Raw genomic sequence first — 25,027 nt, 5'->3', positions numbered from 1 at the left:
TGTATTTCTTTGGTCAAGGTTGAGGCTGGGAAATAAATGCACCAATACATAAAACTTAATATTGAAATCAGCGCTTTTCACATAGTCCTAAGCATTCTTTTAAAATTCCTGTAAGGTAAACAGTTTCCGTGCAACTCTTATTGTATTTTATCCTTATGCATTAAACAAGCAGAGATTTTATTACAGCAGTCTGTCAATGTAAAGTGCTATTCACAGCAATACCTGATATTCTAGTTACTTCATTCCATTGCACTGGGCTCTTTTATCTATTAACCTTTGACCTCTAGGTCTCAAACCAGTCTTCAGATGTCCCATTATTGATGTCTTCTGATTGGCCTTTTGGTTTGGGGACGACCCCATGCACCTTAATTCACTGGCCGAGCTCTCTTGCCCTTTAAAAACTGCAAAATCATTTTCTTTTCACTCGGTGATTTAATGTTATTTCATGGCATGACTTTTGGGAGGCAATTTAGAGATGAAATGAGTGCGGACGGCAGGACGGTTCAAGGGTGTAACTCATCCACCACCCCGCAGGACGACAAAGATGTTGGAGGGGATGATTTAAACCACAGGGGGACATTACTGTTTGCTAACACCCTGGGAACGGTTATCTACAGCCCGAATAAATACTATGACCTGAAACACAATACGTTGGGGGGAAATGGACAAGTAGGCAAATCGATAGTCCTGAGAAGCCATTTAAAGCTGGATAATGTGTCATAGCTGTGGATATAACTCACAGAGCAGGGATGATATGAGCGGATGCACCATTATGAGGGCTTTAAGGGGTTCATGTATTACTAAATCCAGGTCATTTCCTGTGCGCACCGGCTCCGCAGGAGGGTTTAATACTGTAATGCTCTAGATCCTCTATGAAACGGCACTCAAAAGTTGCATTTCTTAAAGCTCACTGCTCTTTAAACGGTCCACGTGGACACTGAAGCCTTTCGTGCATGCACAGGTTATGGCTTTGAAATCAGAGAGATTCAGACTCGGAATGAATGCATGAGACAGTGGTTGTCGCAGGGGAAGGGAAAATAAGAGAAGCAAATGGTTTTAAGAGGTGGAGTGGGTGGATTGAATCAGTAAACTGAATACAGAGCTGATCATTCATCTTCCTGAGGCGCATGCAAAAACACGAACCCGGCAAAGTGACGACGTTCCTAATGGAGTTTCACATTGTTTACGGGCTAAAAACATGTTCATGACCCACGTCTGAGGCTCTCTCGTGAATTTTTCTGGACTGTTTATATGCGAAACTCTGAAGGCTTCAGGCAAATATAAGTATTTTTAATCGTTGATTAAAATGTTTTGGACAAACAAGTAGCCCTGCCTCCAGATCATGATTTTGGTTGAACTATTATTATTTTTTCTATCAATGTAAATTTTTACTCTTACAAATCCCATACTATATAATACTATTAATATAATATTTATAATAATATAAAATTTAATGATTTATATATTTATTTATTTCATCAGCAGGTTAGAAAAATGTTATAATAATATAAAATTTTATATACATTTTATATATTTATTTATTCATTTAATCAGCAGGTTAGAAAAATAACAATAAAAACATTTAACATAAAAGCCTGACTAGATACTGTAAATACATAAGTATTTTTTAAACAAAAAGAAAAAATAGAATAATAACATATAATATATAATATAAAAATATGAAATAAAAAAATAATAAATAAATTAATTATTTAGTATTATTAATAATTTATTAAATATACATTCTTTAATTCTTTTAATACATTTTATGCATATAAAATGACAAATGTCTGACATTTGGCTTTTTTTCAAACCATTACCAATATTCCATCTGTATATTGATGCAGAAAGCTGTTCATTTCATCATCAATACCATCTCATCTAATAAAAAACAGCAGTCAGCGTATTAAAATTGAGTTTCGTTCTCATCCATTGAAGTGAGCGAAACCCATCGATTGCCTTTGCTTGCAGTTCTCCACGTTTGCGACGCGATTGCGTGTTCCCGGGTGACCCCATGTGCACACCGGGCCCGTCGACACACACACACTTAACCTTGGAGTTCGCGCTCAATCGTCTAATGAATAATTTCAGTGCGACGGATGATCCCCGGGCGTGGAGAACACGAGATAACAATCTTGGTTAAAGGTCGCTCAGCAAATTGATGAAGTCATCTTAACTAGTTTTGCGGTATCTCACAGGGCTCTGGCCCTCAGCCAGAACATCACTGGGCCAGCATCTGCTCCATCGGACCGTCGCGCACCGCAACACTGTTATATACAGAGCGGTTATAATGGGCTGGCTGAGTGGTTCCAATGAGAGCGGGAACAGACGATTGGCCGTCCCAGGAAATGTTTCAGGCCACAGAGACTCACTTAGTGGTATCACAAAGCACTCCAACTGTGGCTCTGCTCGGTGTAATTGACTCAATGAGTCCATTGAGCTGTGGTATCGGGACGAGAGTGAGCTGAAGCGGGGGGGGGGGGGGGGGGGGGTGGTTATTAGAAATGACACCCAGTGGAACCATTTGGGTGCTGCTGTAAAACAGCAGTGAAGGTCAAGTGCGCTGGCGCTCCAGAGACGCCCATGTCCTACACTTCATGGTCATAACTCAATACACCAAAAACTCAGTCTAACAGGAAATGGACTGCATTAGTCATTTCATTATTGTAGCTTACATTTAGTTGCGTAAAACATCGACATCTAAAACTTGCTTCCTTATCTGTCTAATAAACTTGACATTGTATTTTACAAATACTGTTGGCCTCTTTTGCAAGTATAGTCAAAAATAAAAATGTTATTGTGTAAAGAAAAAAAAGGCCCTAACGTCATATTGTACATTTTACATTTAAAAATAAACAATTGTGAGATATAAAGTCACAATTATGACAAATAAAATACCAATTCTTCTTAACGATGCATGTTACTTGCAAAAATAATATTTAAGTAATTATAAAGTATTTTAAATATATTTATTTAAATAACATTTATTTAAAATATGGCTAAATCTATAAAACAGACATATGCATCCATCCATAAAAGTAAAAAAAAAAAAAAAATAAGTAAAAATAAACAGATTAAACCACTACATTTAAAAAAAATGTGAAGGTGTGGCATATTTATTGTCTTATTTATTTATTGGCTGCATTTCTGTCATTCAGCACCATGTTTATATTAAACTGCAATCAACATTAATGCATTATTTAAATAACATTTATTTCAAATATAAACTTAGCAATAAGTATAAAATTACTTCAAATAATGGCAAAAGTAAATTTGCGTTGCAATTAAACTCTGTTTAAAAATAAATAAAACTAATGTTATAAAATTTCTAATAACAATTTTTAATTAATTATTTAATTCCGAATTTGTAATATGCACATTACTCAATTAATTTAAGTTAAATTTGTTAGACTATTTAAATGGCTAAATCTATAAAACAGACATATACATCTGTCCTTCCATTCATTAAATAAATAATAAAGAGGTATGGCATGTGGATTGTATTTTTTTATTGGCTGTATTTCTGTCATTCAACATATTAAACTGCAGTTAACTACATTAATCCATTAGTGTCTTTGCTCAAGACAACTTTTTCATTAATAAATAGCCAAATAACATTTTTTACTCCCCAAACTCCCAATTTATTTAAATGCCACTCACAGACTGCCTGCTACAACTTATAAATTTAGTCCTGCATGGAAAGAAATCTAATCAGGCCCCTACGGGATTGCTATCTGATTTCTGCATGTATAGGGCACAACACTGTCCAATGTCACGTCACAGAAATATTAAACAGCCTCCTATTTTTTTCAACACAATTTGCTCTGCGAAAATTATATGTGGAACTAAAGAGGAGCTGTGGAAGGAGCTTCAAGTATGAGAGTGTCTCAGACAAATTGCCTTGCAGCAGTGGAAAAAGCTCATTAGATTTAGCGGCACACAACGCGAACGTGCTAGTAGCCTTTTTTAATTCAAGTAATTTTGGTTTTCCTGCAAAGTCCTTATGTGTGCTTCCACAGCTCTGTCGTTCTGCATTATAAATGCAGAGTCAGGACTCAAGACACATTAGTCCTTGATGGCTGAATCAAATCCTGGCACTTGAAAAATCACAAAAAAGCCATCTCTATAACTTTACGTGATTAGAGCAGATCTGTGCCATTTAGCAGGTGAATGAGTTTTAGACGACTTTGCGGAGAACTCACGAGGGTCAATCAGTCTCTGATATGCTAAGGACTCCTCCAATCACATGAATGGGGCTGCAGCAAATCGCTACAGCTGATTGGATCACACACCTGCAATCATACGGCTGTGAAGCTAGCAAACTTCAATTCCCAAATGTGACAATTATCCTTATTTGGAAAAAATAAAGATGACTACGTTTACTGTAGTCCAATTCATAAACGATTCTTATTAACTGTTCTTTTTAGTAAATCAAAACCATACAGCACAACCAGAGTAGTATGATTCACAAACAAACAGTTAAATGAATCATCACAAACGTATTTGAAAAATTTGATTCTCACGCTAATTTCAGTGGTAAGCTAGTAGTAATTCTAACCACAATGACGAGATGAATGGAGACCAGCAGGGGAGGAGGGTTGAATTTAACTTGGGTTTGGACTAAGCAATTGAATCAAATGTGAAACAGTCGAAATAACAGATATTACGTCCTCTCACTCATATTCAAATGTCATATTGCTCTCACTGCAAAGAGCAGTCAGGATCTCTTCTATGCAATGAAGTACTGTATCTGTTAACAGCCGCAAATAAACCATCACAAAGCATGAAAGTGTTCATTATTCCTCTAATAAATGAAGAGAGGGCTTCACGGCGCTATGACATATCTGGCAGTGTTACAGCGCTGTTGATTAGAGTGAAAAGCCTTGGATGCAGATTTCGTGCGCGTGTTTAATTTATCACGACAGAGCTACTATAAATTTTGCGCTTTTAACGGGGAGAAATGCACCAATGCAGTCTATTCAGAGAGCCGTCCATCATGCTGTCGTGAACCTCTATTAGGAGGAGTGCAACGTTTCTGAACATATAAATCAATTCTATAATATCACCCCAGCATGCTTGACGACCACGGTTCTGGGTCTTTTCTCAGCCCTGCGTAAACCCGGAATCCCAGTCGGACGGCTCATTTTCGAGTTCCACCAAAGGAGAAATGAAAAGCAATTTCAAGCAGGGCATAAATATCATTACCAGGTCAGACAGAAAGTAACTATGTGGGATTGCCTCGGACCATAATGTAACTTACACAAGATGACGTCTCGTACACTTGCTAGCGGTGCTGGAATTGGTGCGATGCTTGGCTTACAGGTCTAGGTGACTGTGTCTTACTAAATCTTTTGAGGGCCAATGGCAAGGACGGGAACTTACAGTGGCAAGTGTTCCTACTGTATTGATAAAAAGAGATGTTGGTGCTAATGAAAAACTTGGTGAACTGCTGAACTTACATTTTATTACAGCCGAAATGGGATTTGATTTAAAAATAGGAAAAAAAAAATAGGACTGCATTAGCCCATGTTACTAAGCTAATCATAAACGATGCAGTATACACAAATATTGTGTGAAATAGTCAATTTTAACTAAATAAATATATTTGCTTTCCTTTGTATACATTTATGAACTGCATTTCTGTTGTCAATCATCTTGGATGATTTTTATTTATTTATTTTTCAGTCAGTTGCTGTGGTGCATTCTGTGATTGTCTTGCCTGCAAGGGATACATGTAATACAGGTATTTCATTTCCTCATTTATTAAAAGAAATTAATATTCATAAATAAAAATGTTATTCAGCAAAACAGACAGTAAAGACTTTTAAATACTTTCAAATAAATAAATGAACCAATAAACCAAACACATTCAACATTGATAATAATGAAAAATTATTTATAAATAATGATTTATTGAGCAGCAAATCACTGAAGTAATGATGCTGAAAATTCAGCATTTGCATCACAGAAATAAATTACATTTTAAAATATATTACAATAGATAAGAGTTGTTGTAACGGTCACGCAGTCGTGGTTGTAGTAAGGCACAAAGAATGAATGAATAAATGTAGAGAATCTTTTAATAAGCTTCAACATACATGGACCATTGAAATCAACATAAATCAAAGACGAAGAAACTCAGGAGAACACAGTGCTTAAATGGAGGGAGATAAATGAAACATAACAGGTGGACAGAATGAACGATGATTAACTAATGAGAACAGGAACTAAACCAAATAAGGAAAAACAGGAACTAAGCGGGAACATACATGTGACAGACCAGGGGGTGGGCGCCCTGGTGCAGGACACAGAGGAGGCCTTCAGGGTGGATCAGGCCGACCCGGGAGCCATGGCGGATCAGGAGGCTCGGGCGGTCATGGCGGATCAGGAGGCTCGGGCGGTCATGGCGGATCAGGGGGCTTGGGCGGCCATGGCAGAGCTTCCGTGGCCTTTGCCGGCTCGGCTACGGGCATATGGCCCCCCCCAGAATTTTCTTGGGGAAAATTAGGAATTCTAGGGGGCGCTCTGGAGGAGCGGGCACTGGAGGGCACTTTCGAGGAGTGAAGCTGGCTGGGACCAGCGGAGACGAAGGAGACTCTGGAAACGATGGAGGGCTGGACAGGACCATGTGTGCTTCCATGTGTGACGGGCTTGACATCAGAGCGGCCGTCGGGCTTGAATAAGCCGTGGACGGCAGCGGGCTTGAGTGAGCTGCGAACGGCGGCGGGCTTGAGTCAGCGGCGGCTGACAAGCTTGACTGGGGAATGGCGGACGGACTGGAAGGCGGGATGGTTCTGGATCGGGGCCGGACGCTTTCCAGACACCAGAGGATCCCTGCCCTCCAGCTTAGTCCAGTGGTGTCTGGGAGGTCCACGGGGCGATGGTAATTGGCCCTGATCCAGAACAAAGAGATCATAGTGGCGTCATCCCGCAGAACTCCTGCGCATACTCCATCAGCGGGAGATCTCGGCAGGCCAGGGCCGAAAACCGGAAAAACAGGAACTAAACGGGAACATACGTGACATTAACGTAGTAGCAATATTTTACAATATTACTGTTTTTACTGTATTTTTCATCAAATAAATTCAGCCTTATTTAGCATAAGAGACTTCTTATAAAAACATTAAAAAATATTACAGGCTTCAAACTAGTGTAGTTTAAATAAAGATAGACCACACATTTCAAATGTTTTTTTTTTTTTATATAATTTTAATTAATTTAATAAAAAATAATAAGAGGATTACGACAACAGATATACTGTTTAAAATCGAATAAATTAAAGAATAAAATAGAATACAAATAAAATGAATATTTGGGGGGGAAAAGAATAGAATACAAAACAGAATAAGCATTTGAAAACTTTCTGGTTGTCAAACAGTTGGTTAAAAAATGTCCAAATACTCTTTGGGGCAAGTAAAACCTCAGACGTATGTGTACTGCAAGCCTGATTCCTGACATTCATTATGAACGGCATGTTTTTGTGTAGCTTATCTGTTTTTTAAAGCTAATGCCAAAACAAATCTATTTTATGCACCCTCAACATTGAGGGCTCAGCGTTATTGATTAGATGGAATTAAGCAGGATAACGGTAGATTAATATCTAAACACCAACATTCATAAGGGTAATGCTAATTTTAGTAAAATGCAAATTGAAATGACAGGATTGTTTATCCGAAGGCATCTGGGAAATGTTATTGCAGAAAACTTCTTGTCCAGAAAGCAGTGAGCAGTCACTCTAAATGTAATTACAGCATTTACTGCTTTCTCATCCATCTGAGAAGAGCTCTTATTAGAGCACTGAGCTCAAGTTACTCAGCCATCGAATAGTCTGCAATGCTTTGGAACACATGCCTGTGATGCTAATACAAGCAAATATTACACTTGTTGGGAGTGGTCTACATACATGTTTACTAAATGTGGCCATAGCAGCATGATTTACTTTATTTATAAGCTGCTTTTGCTTTTTAAACATGTCAAAAGATGGTTTAAGCTCACTTTGGGGTTATTTTTCAGCAATTTTGTCTGCCAAGTCATAAACACACAATCTGTATGCTCTGAACATCTAGTCATTTTGTTGATAAGGGAAGTCAGGATTGATTATTTGCTTCTGTTACAGTTGAACACACACCTTGAAGGGGCATTTGATGAGAACTTTGCATAGTTCACTCCGTATATTAAATCACATCCATTGCTTGAGGCTGTCCTGGACTAGACCCAGTATATTAATGAATGTGAAATAAAAATAGCTGATATTTTTGCATCAGATCATATTCTTTACTGACTCAATTTCTGATTTGCTAAAGTATTAAACTTCAGCACATAACTCATTTTAACTTCAATACAGAGCCCCACACAGGAAACGAGGGAAAAAATTATGTATCGTTGCCATAATTTAAGAACTCGTTTCCATGACTTAATAATTTGTGGCCATGATTTACTTATTTGTTGTCTTGATTTAGTAAATTGTGGCCATGTTGTACTACTTTAACTTATTTTGATTTAACTATTACGAGAGAATAAATGAGTAAATTATGGCCACAATTTAAATAAAACTAAGGACCAAATAAGCAAATGATTTACAAAATGATTAGTAAATCATGGCCACGATTTACCGCTAAAATTGAACAAATGAGTAAATCGTGGTCACGAATTACAGCAACAAATGAATGAATTGGTAAATTGTGGTAATGATTTACAGCAGCATGTGAATGAATTAATAAATGATGGCCACAATTGAAATAAAACTAGTGAACAAATTAGTAAATTGTGGCCTCGATTTTCAACAAGGGAGCGAATTAGTAAATCAAGGCCACAAATAAATATGTTGTGGAAATGAATTCTTAATTTGTATTTTGTTCTGCATGTATGGGGCTCTGTAGAATAATATTAAAATTGTGCTATTACTTTTTTGACAATATAAATAACAATTTTACCTGCCGAACGTAAAACAAAGGAGACATCTAGAGACCAGAAGTGCAGTATTTTGACATTGTCCAGGATGTAAGCACCTAGCAACCACCCAGAACACCCTAGCAACCGCATAGAAACACACTTAAAACATTCTGAGCAAACACTTAGCAGCTACCTGACAACCATGCACCTTAACATCATGCTGTCGAGTTTTCCACAGACAAGCACCACTTACATTTTATCCTATATTCTACTATTCAATCTGAAAATATCTGTGAAAAAGAGGAGAAAATGTTGACAAATTTCAAAGTGCGATATCCAATACTCAATTTAACTGAATGAATAGGCATGTACAAAGCCTGCAATGAAATTATTGATTTGTATCAATACACCTACCCAATTTCCAAGGCCACGAAAACACTTGAAGAAATTGAAATTGTATTTCACAGCTTTACAGAGATGTAACTGATCTTCACTAGTCATACAGACGTGAAAAGGCTGTTATTTTCACCTGAATCTTGGACTGAGCTTCATTCAATAATAAAGAATTTCTTTCAACTTATTTTATGATAAAAAATAAGATTTGTCTTTTAAATTCATAGCTGCTTAATCTAAATGGAGTTTCTAAGATGGGCTATTTAACTAAAGCTCATCAAAGACTACTGATATTTTTAACACTGTCAAAGAGATAACTTAATGAAAGAGAGAGGCTTTTTAAAGCACCAAGCCTTTTATGTTCCCTCTTATGACCACGAGACTCACAGGGCACGTGCAATTCATCTCAATCGATTCCACTTCTAAAGCAGAGACAAGGGTGCGATCTCACCATCTGTCTTCTGAGGACAATTCAGATACCTGGAGACCTGAGGTTCATATACATGTTTTGAATCAACCATAGATTTACACAAACGTCCGGGTAAATCATTTATACCTTGCTTAACCTTGTTGAAATTTATTCTGCATGTGATTCATGAACAAGTCCCAATATACGTTTTGAACTAAATCGTATTTATAAGTTATTGTTTCAAGGTTAAAATATGTTTTCAGTATCTGAGAAGATGATAAACCTTTGTATTTAAATGCACCGTGTGTCCTTATATCAGGGGAACTACAATATTGCAATTTAAGTAGTCATTTTTTATTTCTAAAGCAACAGTGTATTCAAAATATATATGCAAGCATGGTCGCATGAAAGATTTCATTCTTCTAAAGACGATATGAAAGATGGAACTAGGTCAAATATAGCAATAGATTCATCAGCGGATCTGTAGAAATTAAAATGTTTAAAGAAATGTTAGTTATTCCATAGAAATGTATAGTATAGTAATAATTTATATACATATAGATTAGCCTAAAGACTAATAATATATATTGTGGCGGGAGGAGCCAACGACAGACACAGTGGGCGTGGCGTCAAGCCTCGGAGAGGTTTTTATTAAACAAAATATTAAAATAAAGTGTCCAAAGGGGGAAAAGTGTCCAAAATAAACAGGGATCTGGTGTCCTCGTTGTGCTGCGGGGCTCGTGAAGGAAGGCAGTGTTCAGGGGGGAAGGGTCCAGGTAAGGGGCGGAGTCCGGCGGCCGCACGCGCTCCCGTCTGGAGGTCCCGGGGCGCGGGTGACGGCGGCTTCTGTGACGGCTTCGTCCAACTCCTTAATCCCCGGGTGCTCGACGGGATTCCACGGCCCGGCGTCCTCGCCCGACGGCCGTATCGCGGCTGCGGTGTCGGCCGGACTGCGGGTCCGGCCGCTCGTGTCTCTGGCGGCGGCGGGTAGTTCCCTCTACGCTCCCTTTCCTGGACCCACGAGGACACCAGCGTGCATGCACGGGGAAGAGACCGGTCTCCCGAGGAGAGGCGCGTTCGGCCTTTAACGGCGGCGGTGATGAGGCTCTATTCACGTCAGGTGCGCCTCATCACACGACGCCAGCCCTGGCTGTTTCAGCGCCCCTCCTCTCTCACACACCCACTCCTGTCGGGAGCCTGGTGAAGGGCGGCGAATATGGGACGGGGTGGTGATGATGGACAGGGGGGAGGCAGCCGACTCGTCACAATATATATAATTAATCTTTAAACTAATCTATAAGTAATTCGTTAATTTAAACTCAAATAATCATTTAGTAGCCATGTAATATCTGGAATAATGTAGTCAACTAATCATTTTTGCAGTGATACAAGATCAGTTTGTATAAAAGCATCTAATATAAAATAGTATTTGTTGACATTATTTAATGTTTTGGACAATTGCAGGGTTTTTTTCTTAATATGCTGCCACTTTTCCCTCTAAATGGGAACAAAATGTTTATAGACCTTAAACAGGTTAGACGCCATAATGAATTTATTGCAGATGAAAATGAAGCTGTGAGAGATAGACTTAAAGCATTTACAATGGCACACGCTGTATGAAGGTCATATTGTATCATTTTTACAACTTTCAAAACTATTTAAAAAATTTATAGTTTTTGTCTACTGAAAGTTACTTTAGGAAGACGTTCGTCAGCTTAATAATCAGCCCATTGTTAAACTACAGTTCAGTCTGTTGAACACACAGTACTTCTATCCCTCACAGCCTTGTTTTCATTCATGTCAAAAACTAAATATGGTGCTACCCTGATTAAGGTCTATACTGACATCAACTAGTTCTAGAACTGCCATTTTATGGTAGTTATTAACCTTTCCCAAGAGGGGGAGCATTTCTGCTTATGTAGATTATATACTCTGCTAATAATGTCATATTGTGTACAGCTTTCACCTCCAGTGTCCAGGTCAGTCATCATTAAACTCACTAGCAGTAGATTCAGGACTGGCACCTTACTGCATCGCACAGTGGATGAGCTATTCTGAAGGGAACAGCGTGTATCAGTGTGCATGTGTATGTAGTTTCAAAATTACACACCAACACACGCTAAATTCAGGCACAGTCACTGTCAGCTGCCTCTAAATTAGGCTATTCCGTTCCACTGCCCAATTGCCCAACAGCTAAGAAAAACTGAGAAAGAAAAAGAGGAGGTTCTTGGTAAAAAAAAAAAAAAAAAAAAAAAAAACCATGCGTTAAAATGAAACTCCTCAAAGTCTTTCTTATAGTAGGGATGATAGTTTTGACTATTTGCATTATGTCTGGTCCACTCCACGACTTGTTTTGAACAAGAATTGTCAGTCTAGACTTGTTGAAACCATCTGATTGTCTGTACAGCAACCGACCATACTTCATTTTCTCTCTTCAGTACAGTGCAAGTAAATCTGAAACAAATGATACCACAGTACTGCACAATTACAGAAATGGACAAGCAGAAAATGTATGTTTTTGGCTACAAATTAAACAATGAAAAAATTATTGACTAATTAAGTACTGACTGTATCACAGATATTATTAAGAACCAGTATATACTTTAAACATAAAAACACTTTAAATAACACAAACCTTGTATACTTTGGCAATCCCAGCAATTTCCTTCGAGCATTCATTTTCACAGTCTGGTATCTTGAAAACACAAATTTATCCTTGTCTAAAATCCACACAAAAAAAAGATTATGAGATGCACATTATTTCCATTTAACTTCAATTAAAAACATGCTACCAGGTGCTTCAATAAAGAGTCTCTGTCATTTGCAGTCTCACACTCCTGTTGGCATTGAATTAAATGACTATATTCAATCCAAAGCATCTGTGGGGAGAGTCTATTTTAGACACAGTCCACTGAGTGAGTTTCTATCTGCCATCGCTCTGTCTCTCTGCCTCGCTTTGCTCATGACAGGTGAGCTAATTACCCTTCCAAGGTTATTTGGCTACATCAACGCTTTTAATTCAAGCTATTCAACCGCAGCTGTTCAGATAAATAATTTGAAATCACAATTGAAATCAGTCCATATCTATGAGCTTTGAGCCCATATACACTAGAGGGGATCACACTATGGGTAAACATGTTTGTTTTCCAGCAAATGAACAATAAAAACAATAACATCTGATCAGAAACAACCCGAATTTTAAGCAGCAAATGGGATTACAGCAGTGCACTTATAATAAACAGAATGTTATTGTGTGCTAATATAATTAACGTTAGTTATTTTCTTGATGTCAATAGGGGCTTTCACACAAGGGGAACGTTTTCATAGTTCCTAGAACTATTAGCAGAAGTACCCACTTTATGGCTTGTTCGCACCGCAGGAACGGTTTTAGTTCTAGGAATTCCATTTGGGGGAACTTCGTCGCTGTCAGCCGCTTCAGTTTCTCTGCTGCCTGTGCGAATGCAACCAGGAAAACAACCCGAGGGAGAAATTGGTTCTTTAGGAACCACCAAGATGGCTAGCTCCTAGAACTAAGTTCTTAGAACTACATGGTGCAGAAGCCCCTTTGATTCTACTCACTTCGAGCAAGATTTGAATCGGCGTTTCTGTCATGGGAGGCAGGTGCGCTAACAAGGATGCTAAACACTGCAGTCCCTAGCATCAGTCGCTAGTGTGCCTCTTGAGATCAGAGGAGTGAGGTTTACTTGTACAGCACTTACTAGCTGGCCTCCATTACACCCTAAACCTCACTCCCACCCGGGTCACGGCACCAATTCTACTCGCAGTGTTTGCTCTGAAAAGGATTTGATTTGGAATCTTCGGCACAAGCAACATATACTATAATTATATGCAACATTTTAGATTTATATGTTTTACAACTGATTTGTCTCTGTTAAACGCCATGACTTTTACACGCTCAAGAGGAATCAGTCTTAAAACATGCATTGAATATCTTCAAATTAATTGTCTGTTGAGTGCAAAGCACCTTGTGCATTTCCACGTTATGATTCTGACACAATTGTGCAGTTTCATAATATGACTCTGACATCTGTTTACTCACAGCTGATGTATCTGGATTTGGAAAGACACAAGGTCCAGATGAGTGTGCGTGTGTTTGTTCATCGTGATCTGACTCAGCAATCCTATATAGGTGAAGCAGAGCACTGCTAAATCAGTTTAGAGGATGAAGCTAGCTTTAATCTAATCACTGCAAAAACAGTTCTGCCGTATGTACATGAATCACTGACCTTAGCAAAGATGCTACACTCCGCCTCTGCTAACAACAGAGAGATGTCAACAAGTAGTAGGAACGGGGTTCTGGAGGGTAGGTAATAAAACTGACATAAATGTTCTCCATACCTTTAAGAGACAAGCAAGGAAAGGTTTTCCCCCTCACTTTGAAAGAACAGCCTCAAGGTAGCCATAGTTCACCCACCTGCTGTGCTGAACTAATAAAATGCATGAAAGTGACTCTAAAATGTTGCCTTGGAGATGTGTTCAGCTGCAGTGAAACGCAGGTCATACTCTCTAAAGGACAATAATGAACAAACTGACAGAATCACTGTTTCCATGACATCACATGCCCTGTTTTCACATAACTGAAATGCTATATATTGGCATTATAGCTATATATAAAACCGAGTCAAGTGCTGCATCTCATTACTCTCCCTTGTTCCCTATGTCCTGAATCAGGATATCGTGACCATGAATTTGCATGGGAAAGGGATAAAGCCTGTATGCATTGGGATACTGATGACTTAATTGCGTGCATTAAAACATCACGGGTATTTCAACATCTGTAACGTAATAGAACTAGTCATTCTAATGTTTCATTTACTTTCAAAAAGTGCAGTGCTATATGCAGTCAACCTCCATTTTTTTGGCTTGAAAGAGCCAGAAAAGATTTTCAGTACAAGGTTAGTGTTTTTACTGTGCATTGTGGGAGTTTTTAGGAAGTTAATGTTTCATTGCACTGTAATGATTTTGACAGTGAGACAGTCAGTAGTGCTAGAACAAGCTATTCTAACTAATCATCACTAAAAAAGAGGTATGCTAGAACACCTACTTACCAAATTATTTATTTTAAACAGTCTTTATTAAAGGACACTGGTCTGTTGAAAAATAATGAAGTTAACTCTTCTAACACAAAACCCTACAGAAAATTCAAAATACAATATGGCACGATATGGTTTAAACATGGGCTTTTGTAGAGGTCTTGGAAAAACAACTAAACCAGACCAACTCTACTTATTGTCAAAAAAAAAAAAAAAACCTAATAAATTAACACAAGGCACTTGGCGCTGACAGTCTCAATATTGTATATGAGATAAGACAGTGGCTATAATGTGTATATCTGGCACATAGATATACAGAAGAAACTGTGATATGACAATGGGGCTCAATCCTGTTCCCTAAGATCAACCTACCTGCAAGGTTAATTCTTAATATTCCAGAATCTTCTAATCAAAGTCTTTTGAGGTTGATTTAAAAATTAGGTGCGACTCTAAACTCTGGAGGAATGCAGTTCTTTAGAAGCAAGACTGAGCGATCCACGCATCCCATCCATAACTGATTAAAGTAATTTGTTAAAGGCAACTGAACAGTCAATAAAGGATATCCCACAAATTGCATAGAAAATATATATGGTGATATATGTACATTGTGTAAAAGCAAACCAACCGGTCACCTATGATCGGACTAGTTTAATCCCTTGCCCCGTGTCTAGTATGCTGGGAGGGAACCAAGAAAGTTTCAGTCTTCTGATGCAGCGCAAACACACACTACACAGCCACAGAAGGTTGAGTCCGCAGCACCAGTTCGCCACAGCCACCAGTGGGTACGTGGCCTTGGGGAAGTGTGTTTTCCAGTGCTTGGCCACATCACTTCCGGTGGGCAGGTGGAGAGTGTAGTCACTCCAGGGTTTGGACACGCCATATATAGCGGAGATGACCCGACCCCTCTCTGACCACTGCACGCCACTGTCAGGATCGCAATTGTATTTCACCCACTCAGCAGTGAAGTCTCCCAAACGAGGGGCTTCCTGGGCTTCGGCATCCTGGACAGGGCTCATCTTGGCTCCTTGTACTGCCACATACATCTTTTCAACCTTTCGCACCGCCTTCACCCACGGCGCAGAATTCTCAGTGTCCAGGACCAGGATGAGGCGGGAGGAGAAGCCGGCGTTCCGTTCCTTCCACATATCAAGGATCTGCTGCAGACGCAAGCAATCGTTACCTGTGGACAAGAAAGGTCATCAATCAATGAAAAGGGAGGCTGCTTCTTTGCTTGTCCAAGAGGCCAGAATAAGCTGTACCAGACCTTAGGGGCCAGTTTTACTAAACGGTAAATTAGCACGAGAGCGCAATTCCAAAACAGTGCCGATGGGCATGGAAATTTCTGCAGGTGATTTACTGACAACGTGCAAATTAAAGAACACAGACGCAACATCTCATTTCCATAATGACCAATGCAATCTACCAAGCGTAGCGCAAATTAGCGTAAGGATATATTCGGATAATGTGTTCTTCTGGCATTCCAAATAATTGTGTGAAAAAAATCCTCTCCCTTCTACCACGCGCTCTTTATTCTCTGTGGCACCTCCTCCTAGCAACAACAAATGTAGCCATTTCAAGCGCAAAATAGTGTAAGACATGCTTTTTTGGCCGTTAAATAATGGTGCAAATACCAGTAATTTGACGAGCGCAAACATTAGTAAATAATATTGCTTGATTCATTTGAATACTCTCCTCCCATAAAATTTGCATCTGAAAGGGAAACTCCAACAAATGTATATTCAATAAGATCAGGCGCAAATTTAACTCTGTGTAAACCTTTTGCTAATTCTTTACGGCGCGTTTTTAGTAAATCCTGACAGTACTATTTTAACGCCAAAAGACTCGTTTGCGCTGACGCACACTGTTAGTAAATCTGGCCCTTGGTCGTTTACTACCAAGGGGTTGCCAACTCTAGACCAGTTCAAACAACGCGACTATTCAATCATCATTGCACCAGCTTGAATTCAAGAAATTCCCATTCACAAATACAGAAAGGCCTGACAAGACGTGATGGGCTGTTGCTGCAGGGGAAACGGAGAGAGACGGTGCGAGCAACGCGGAAAAGGTGCAAGAAATCTGACAGTTTGCCACGCTGCGGGAAAGACTGCGAATAACACTCGGCAAGTACCTCGTTCAAAAACTGAATGAGGATTCCTGGCTGTTTCTCACCCACCCTGGTCTGATCAAACAGTATGACAGAGGCTGTGACATCCCATATCGCTCATAAGGATTAATACCTCACTGAGTTACAGGACGCACACACAGGCAGGAAGATAAAGCATGGTGGAGCGATGGAACTAAGATATATCTTTACAGTTCGGAAAGCTTTCAGAACGATAAATGGCTGAAGCCCAGCCAAAATAAAAGCATTTGTGCCTTGATCTCTTTTACAAAGACCTGAAAAAGCAATATTGATTTTAGCATTTAAGATTCTATGATATGAATAACTCTCGATTGGTGCATGACATACAGAAATAAATTGAGTTATTTCTCCATACATTTTCACCTATGCATGCGGTCCAATTCATAACCTTAACTCTCAGTTAATGTAGATAATTTCTGCCCTACAAATTGTACCTGCTATCCAGCTCTTACCTGCCAGAGTCCAGTCTCCACTGGGAAGTGTGTGGCCACTGTAGTAGAGGATGTAGGTGTCATGCCGTGGGCCTTCTGCGGTGCAGAGCTCCAGAAAGGAGCGCAGTTTGGCCTGCAGGGTGTCCAGGCTTAGACTGGTGGAATAGTCACATCCAAAGGTCTGGATGAGGTGGTGGGAGAAGAGTCGCTGCACAGCGTTCAAAGTAGCTGTAGAGTGCAATTCCTGGGCTTGCCCCGGAGGCAACAGCAACGGCTGTCCATCAGCGCTGCATCCCATCGAGAAAAAGAGGATAAAATGATGGGTGAAATGCGAAAGAGAGGCTGATGCTTCTGAATTGCTAACTGGCTCACCTTGACCTTATGAGTGTACACTGACCCATGTACAAAAAAAGAAGAGGGATAAGCACAATGGAGAGTGAATTCAAAAAGGCTTAGAAAATGTAAGATGCAGAAAAAAGTACAAAGAAAAGGAAATATAAATATCACCAAGAACAGTCGACAATTAACAACCAAGACCATTATGATCCTCCCCATACCCCTTGCTTCCTAAAGATTGTGATTATAAAACCAAGACCAACTCTTTGTGGTGGAAATGTTGTAAGATTATTTCCCATGCTTGCTGAAGACTGAAATGGCAAGTCTAAGACACAGTGACCCATGAAAACTATCCAGGCAGGTGCTGAGCTATTCAAGCGGAAATGACCGCTTCTCTGAGCTCGTTTGTCAGGACTCTATCCTTCTCTCTCAGTCTCGTGGCTTTCCTGTTTGATCCTATATTTTTCTGCTCAACCCATCCATGGTTCAACGCCTCTCTTTCCCAAACACAACATTTTAAAAATAATATCATGACCAAAGGTAAAATTTTAACTGAAATGACATCTCACAAGAAGTTTACTAGATTTTAACTAAAAGGGCTTATAAATTGTATACAGTTTATATAAACTATTAAAATGCTTTCTGGGTGAACCATCTGAAAATTTGGATGATGGCCAGAGCTCTTTCCTTTTAAATGTGAGAGGAAACAGTACCACAGCATCTGCTGAAAAAGAAAATAAGCTCTTGCAGCTGAAGGCGAGCCTGTTGACCTGAGCATTTCTCTCTCATCCCTCCCTCTCATCTTCCCAAGAGGCCCTCATCATGGTAAAAACATGATCTGTACCCATCAAATGGAAGATTACACCTTGCTACATTCTCCTCATGCGCCCGCTCCACACTGAGCCTTTTCACCAAGAGTGCTGGAATACTGAATGTGAAGAGGCTGTGGAGTTGCATCCTAATCGGCATCATAATCAGCGACCTGACTGAAGGCCTGCCCTGTACCCCACCCTCGCTCTTTCAGTATGCATGGCACATGCATCCCCCAGTGGGACCAGCAATAGACTAAGTTTATTAAAGGCTATGAGCTTATTTAACGCTAACATGTGTTCATAAGATCCAATCTGGGGTGGTTTTCCACCCTTCTTTTTCTAAAGGACTGATCAAGATGCACATTCAAGATGAGCAAGAGTGGGGCAGCAGATTATTTCCCTTGATAGTGTAATCATGATTATTAATCATCTTCCTGATTAAGATACACAAACAAAACAAGCTGTTTTAAAAATATCTTCATCATTGTGAAATCACAACCACGGCCAGATTCAAATATCAAAAGCTATTCAGTATTCAGCAACTTGACCTGACCTGAAGAACAGCAATGTGAACTATACTGGTAATTAAAAGTAATTTGCATATACTGTCAAAGTCTTACAATAGGAAAAACTGTTTAATTATAATGGTCAGAGAAAGGATGGAAAGAAGTCATTTGAAACTGTTTTTAGTGCAACAAAATATGATAAGCATTGTAAGTGGACATTAAGAAAAATGCTATGCAAGTGCAGACCATGACCCACTTAACACCTAATATTTAATATATAAATATACTTTTGCAGTGGGTACAGCTATTTAGCTTATATGGATTGACGCAAACAGAAGAAACTATTAATCCAAAAGCATAAATAATAGCATTTCAGATAATATTAATAAAAAGTTTCCAATGAATTTATTTTCTCTGAAACTGAATTGCGATGGACGTTCAGTCTTGCATTGCTGCTAATATTATTAGGCTACGCTATGATAAATTACAAGTATTTCTCAGTTGCAAGTCACTTTAAGCTTCAGCTAGATAAATACATGTAAATTAGTGCTGTCAAACGGTTAATCGCGATTAATCACAACCAAAATAAGTGTTTGTTTACATTATATATGTGTGTGTGTACTGTGTATATTTATTATGTATATATGAATACACATAGTATATATTTTGAAAATATTTACATGTATATATTTATATTCATACAATTTATATTATATATAAATATATAAAAAAAAAAAATCTGAAATATATACATGCATGTGTGTGTATACAGCACTAATGTAAATGCATGTGAACTGAGGTATCAATGTTATTGGTTGATGGTTTTGATTATTATCAATGTTCTTGAACATTGTCATAACATAAGTCAGAAAATGCCTTTGTATGCTGTATCCCTGTTGTGTATGCGTGTATGTGCATTTACCTGCTGTAGCAAGTGGGAATTACCACCGCATATCCAACGCAGGTGCCTCCCAAGCAGTTTCCCACTTCATGGAAGAGTCCATGAGCCAGAGACTCCAGTGGCAGTACCACTAAAAACACACTCATGAAGAGTCCATTAGTGACCTGTGGAGAGGAACCCTTGGTGATCAACAACTATGAAGTGGATTCAAAGGTACATCCATCCAAACAAACACACTCTAACTTTAAGGCAGAGTTTAAAAAGACTGACATTATACACATCTTGATGTATGCACATGATCACAAAACCACAATTAAAGAGGCTATGCTGGCAATAGTGTACTAGCTTACTATAGCTATTTAGATTCATTTTAACATTGATATTTGCTCGATTTGATCTTCAATTTTAAGTGTTCTAGATCATGTGATGAATCTAAAATTAAATTCTACATTTTTCTGTTACATGCTACATAATATTTCACATACAGTTTGCTTTAAAAATAGAGCACACTGTGCAGTCTTCAGGGAGTAGCATGCTAGTAGTCCTTTTGTTCTCAGGCCTGTTCATTTTAATCAAGAATATACCTCTGACTCACCAGCATACTGTTTTCATAGGCAAAATCACATTTATTATAAAAAATATTGCATTTGCTTTACACGCTGGATAACATTAGCACAGTTGAAAGTGCTTCTAAAGACTCATTGCAGCATTCATATCTTAACATTAAATCTCAAGTGGATTACTCTAAAGGTTAGATTAGGCTCTTGTGCCCAAGGCCTGATGGCTGGTTTATTGAGTTGTCCCCATAGAACATTATGCATTATTGGTGTAGATAAGACATTATGGCATGCATATATTATTTTTAATATATTAAAAATAGTAATTTGTTATCATTTACTCACCTTAATGCCATTCTAAGTAACTTTCTTCTGAAGTGTATTTTGAAGTGTTAACCAAACAGTTTTGGATACATTTACTTTTATTGTATGGGTAAAACCAGTTGAAACATTCTTCAAAATATCTTAATTTGTTGTTCCTGAAACAGTTACTGGAACACAAAAGAAATAAGATATTTTGAAGAATGTTTTAATTGCTTTTTTCCATACAATAAAAAAATCTGGGGTCCAATGTTTTGTCCTCAAATCATATGGACAAAAAAAGTTTTTTTTTATTTTATATCTTTTGTATTCCACCAAAGAAAGTCACAGAGGTTTAGAATGATATGAGAGTAAATTCAAGATGCCATAATTTTCAATTTGGTGTAAATTATCCCCTTTACTAGCATTCATAAAACAAATGTGCCTATTGCCACCTTTAAAAGTGGTTTGATAGGATGGCAATGCATCTCCATTATTCAATGAAGTCTGATGTTAATGACAAGTATTTTCAAACAGGATTCATGATATCTAGATAAATCAGAATGATTCTGAAAGCATTCTTCAACATGCTTTACCTGCCATGAGACGGCCCCAAGTATGAGGGTGGACATCAGGCAGAAGAGTACCAGCCGTTCGGAGATGAGACAGAAATGACGCATGCCCCTGGAGGCCATGATCCTGTCCAAATTGAGCGTTTGCGAGCGCTGGGCTGCCCACGTCTTCTGACAATTGCTTAGCTTGGTGTGGAAGCACCATAGCGTGACGAGGAACACCATGTGGCACAGGATCCACAAAAGGCCAAAGACGCAGAAGCCAGGGATGACCAGGTACCAAACTTTCAGGTTACCCAGCTTCAAGGCACAGAGCACAAAGAATGCCAGCTCGATGCATGCCAGCGGGAACAGAGAAAATCTCCTCCACAGACGACCAGCTGAGAGAAACTGCTTCCAGCGTTCTGTCGCCGACAAGCTGCTGAAGTACAAGTCCAGAAGAGGCTCGCAGATAAGCCGGCCCAGGTAGCAGCTGAGTGCGAAGGGGTTTGCTTGGATCTCCAAGGACTGGAAGAAGGTAACGGCGGTGATCACAGCAAAGCAGGCTAGATTAGGGAGAGCCAAGGGCGACTTCATGCGAAGGTCCACGATGAGGGCCGTTAATGATAACGTCAGAGCAATCATGGCCAGCGATTTGTGGAAAACCAAGCTGATGCTTGCGACGCCAAATCCCAGGAGCTCTAGAAGCTCAGATGAGGTGAGAACGACTGGTTTATACTTAGGGCTACCGCACAGACGTTCTGTTAGGGCCCATAGCATCCGAACAGCCATGCTAGCGAGCAACAGGTAGTTTGTAACCTGCTCCTTTATGTCGTTCTCCAGAGATGGGCTGTTCAGGAAGCACAGGAGACCCTGCAGGAAGCCGAACCATAGGTGGAAGAGACTTAAACTGGCCGACTCCATTGAAAAGTAGTAGTAGAGGATACAGGCTATGGCCGAAACGAACAAACCCAGGATGAAAATGACCAGAATCATGGGCTCTGCAGTCTGTTCCCATCGTACGTACATTCCCAAGCACACGGCGACCAGCAAATTGAAGCTGGAGAGATACCCCAGACAGCGGAGGGAGGACCACATGTCCACACCCTTGTCTGATTCCTCTTGGCCTGACATTTTTCAGTATAATCACAGAGGATTAGGCCTCACTCCTCCAAGACTAGGAAAGATAATGTTGATGCATTCCACTAAATTCAATGATAGAACAAAGAGGTGTTAGTACTAAAGTCAGTGATGCAATTACAAAAATAACAACACTATCATATAATTGATATACTTATCATGCATGCATGCAATATGTGTGTGTGTGTATATATATACACATGTATATATACACGTGTGTCAGAATATCGTGAAAAACTTCATTTTTTTTGTAACTTATTTCAAGAAATGAAACTTACATATATATTTTACATTCATAACATGTAAAATAAGACATTTCAAAGTTTTTTTGTTTTAATTTTGATGATTAGAGCTTACAGCTCATGGAAGTCAAAATCCAGTATCTCAATATATTAGAATATTTATATTTGAGTTTCATTAAACGACCATCTCTACAGTATAAATTCAGGGTCTCTCTTGTTCTTTGAAACCACAATAATGGGGAAGACTGCTGACTCATTGAGACCCTCCACAAAGAGGGTAAGTCACAGAGGGTCATTACTGAAAGGAGCGGCTGTTCACAGAGTGCTGTATCAAAGCATATTAAATGCAAAGTTGACTGTAAGGAAGAAATTGAGTTGGAAAATGTGCACAAGCAACAGGGATGACCACAAGCTTGAGAATACGGTCAAGCAAAGCTGATTTAAACACTTGGAAAAGCTTCACAAGGAGTGGACTGAAGCTGGAGTAAGTGCATCAAGAGTCACCACGCTCAGACGTCTTCAGAAAAAGGGCTACCAAGCCACTTCTGAACCATAGACAACGTCAGAAGCATCTTACCTGGGCTAAGGAGAAAAAGAACTGGACTGTTGCTCAGTGGTCCAAAGTCCTCTTTTCAGATACATTTACATTTTGCATTTAATTTGGAAATCAATGTCTGGAGTCTGGAGGAAGACTGGAGAGGCACAGAACCCGAGCTGCTTGAAGTCCAGTTTGAAGTTTCCACAGTCAGTGATGATTTGAGGTGCCGTGACGTCTGCTGGTGTTGGTCCATTGTGTTTTATCAAGTCCAGAGTCAATGCAGCCGTCTACCAGGAGATTTTGGAGCACTTTATGCTTCCATCTGCTGACAAGCTTTATGGAGATGCTGATTTGCTTTTCCAGCCGTACTTTAGCACTTCCAAGTGGTTTGCTGACCATGATATTACGGTGCTTGATTGCCAGCCAACATGCCTGACCTGAACCCCATATGGAATCTCTGGGATGTTTTCAAGAGAAAGATGAGAAACAGTGGATCCAACAATCCAGACGAGCTGAAGGCTCAATAGTGCCTCAGCAGAGCCACAGGCTGATCGCTTCCATGCCACACCTCACTGATGCTGGAGTTTGTGCTAAAGGAGCCCCGATCAAGTATTGAGTGCATAAATGAACATACTTTAAAGAACTTGAACTTTTCTGTTTTGCAAATCCTTTTTTTGATTGATCTTAGGAAATATTATAATATTTTGAGATACTGGATTTTGACTTTCATGAGATGTAAGCTCTAATCATCAAAATAAAAAAAAAATAAAAAAAAACTTTTGAAACTTACTTTACATGTAATGAATCAAAAATATATATGAAAGGTTCACTTTTTGAAACAAGTTACAAAAAAAAAAGAAAAAAGTTTTTCACGATATTCGAATTTTTTTCGATGTACCTGTATATGTGTGTGTGTGTGTGTGTGTGTGTGTGTGTGTGTCGCGCATGTATGATTTCACTCTGGTAATCAAAGGTTTTGAGTCTAAAGTCCAATTACACAAATGTGTATATTTAATTTACAGAATATACTGTATTAACTGTCTGTATACAGAATATACTGTTTCTATTCAGATGCTGACTTTAAAAAAAAAAAAAAACATCCCAATCGTGATATTCACTGTAACTGGAGTGAAACTAGCCCCGGTCTCGGCTACATATACATAGGAGATGTGATGGTTTTGCGAAATTAAAACGGTCGTACGATTTTTTTGACAACGATGTATGCATAAAAGATATGCGTTATGTTGATCGATCCTGTTCAATACGAGTGCCAAAGTTCAGGATTAATAGAAGTCCGATGTGAAACTGCCACATAAACAGCACAGACCAGCCACTCAACTTTATCACTGCAAACACTGAATGCAATATCGCGATAACACTTCGAAATGCCAGTATTAACGACTGACTTTTGTAATTCAATTCATCTTCGTTTAAGAATAACACATGCAAACTGAATTATTCTTACATTGGTTTATGACAACGAGTTTTTAGCTTCCCGATATCCATGATACTTCCGGACTCCGAACTACGGCAGCACAGACGGGTCAAAGGCGAAGTATAAAATCCGCGCTCACCACCTCTATTGACATGTAGGCTATTGTGTGTTGGATGTGTTTTTATATACATAGTTAATTAATCTGTTTGTTTATTGGATATATATATATATATACAATGTTTTGATTCCAGTGCACAAATGTGTTGAATAGTGATGAACAATTTTGAAAGGCATTTTGTTTATAACAAAGACACTGCATTGCTGTATTAGCCTACTTATTTTTATTTATTTTTTTCCCATGTGCCAAAAATAAACTCATATACAAAA

The 25,027-nt window shown here is 39.0% G+C and overlaps 1 protein-coding gene across 2 annotated transcripts; it reads right to left on the bottom strand.

Annotated features, from left to right (window-relative positions):
- Positions 1-6,897: 6,897 nt before the first annotated feature.
- On the bottom strand, positions 6,898-24,742 carry tmem168a (transmembrane protein 168a). Of its 2 annotated transcripts, XM_079404393.1 has the most exons (6): positions 24,671-24,737; positions 21,331-22,490; positions 19,899-20,041; positions 17,344-17,609; positions 15,381-15,928; positions 6,898-7,002 (listed from the first exon to the last, which is right to left on the bottom strand). In XM_079404393.1, exons 2-5 carry the CDS (start codon positions 22,417-22,419, stop codon positions 15,381-15,383), a joined length of 2,046 nt encoding a protein of 681 aa, XP_079260519.1. In that variant the 5' UTR covers positions 22,420-22,490; positions 24,671-24,737; the 3' UTR covers positions 6,898-7,002. The 2 variants fall into 2 exon arrangements, with proteins under 2 accessions (XP_079260519.1, XP_079260518.1); XM_079404392.1 differs by lacking the exon at positions 6,898-7,002 and having other exon boundaries at positions 14,525-15,928; positions 24,671-24,742.
- Positions 24,743-25,027: the final 285 nt, after the last annotated feature.

This window comes from Barbus barbus (assembly GCF_936440315.1).
Source record: "Barbus barbus genome assembly, chromosome: 42".
In the NCBI taxonomy this organism is placed as follows: Eukaryota; Metazoa; Chordata; class Actinopteri; order Cypriniformes; family Cyprinidae; genus Barbus; species Barbus barbus.
The sequence above is the reverse complement of the archived record's forward strand: the minus strand, read 5'-3'. Positions and strand labels throughout refer to the sequence as shown.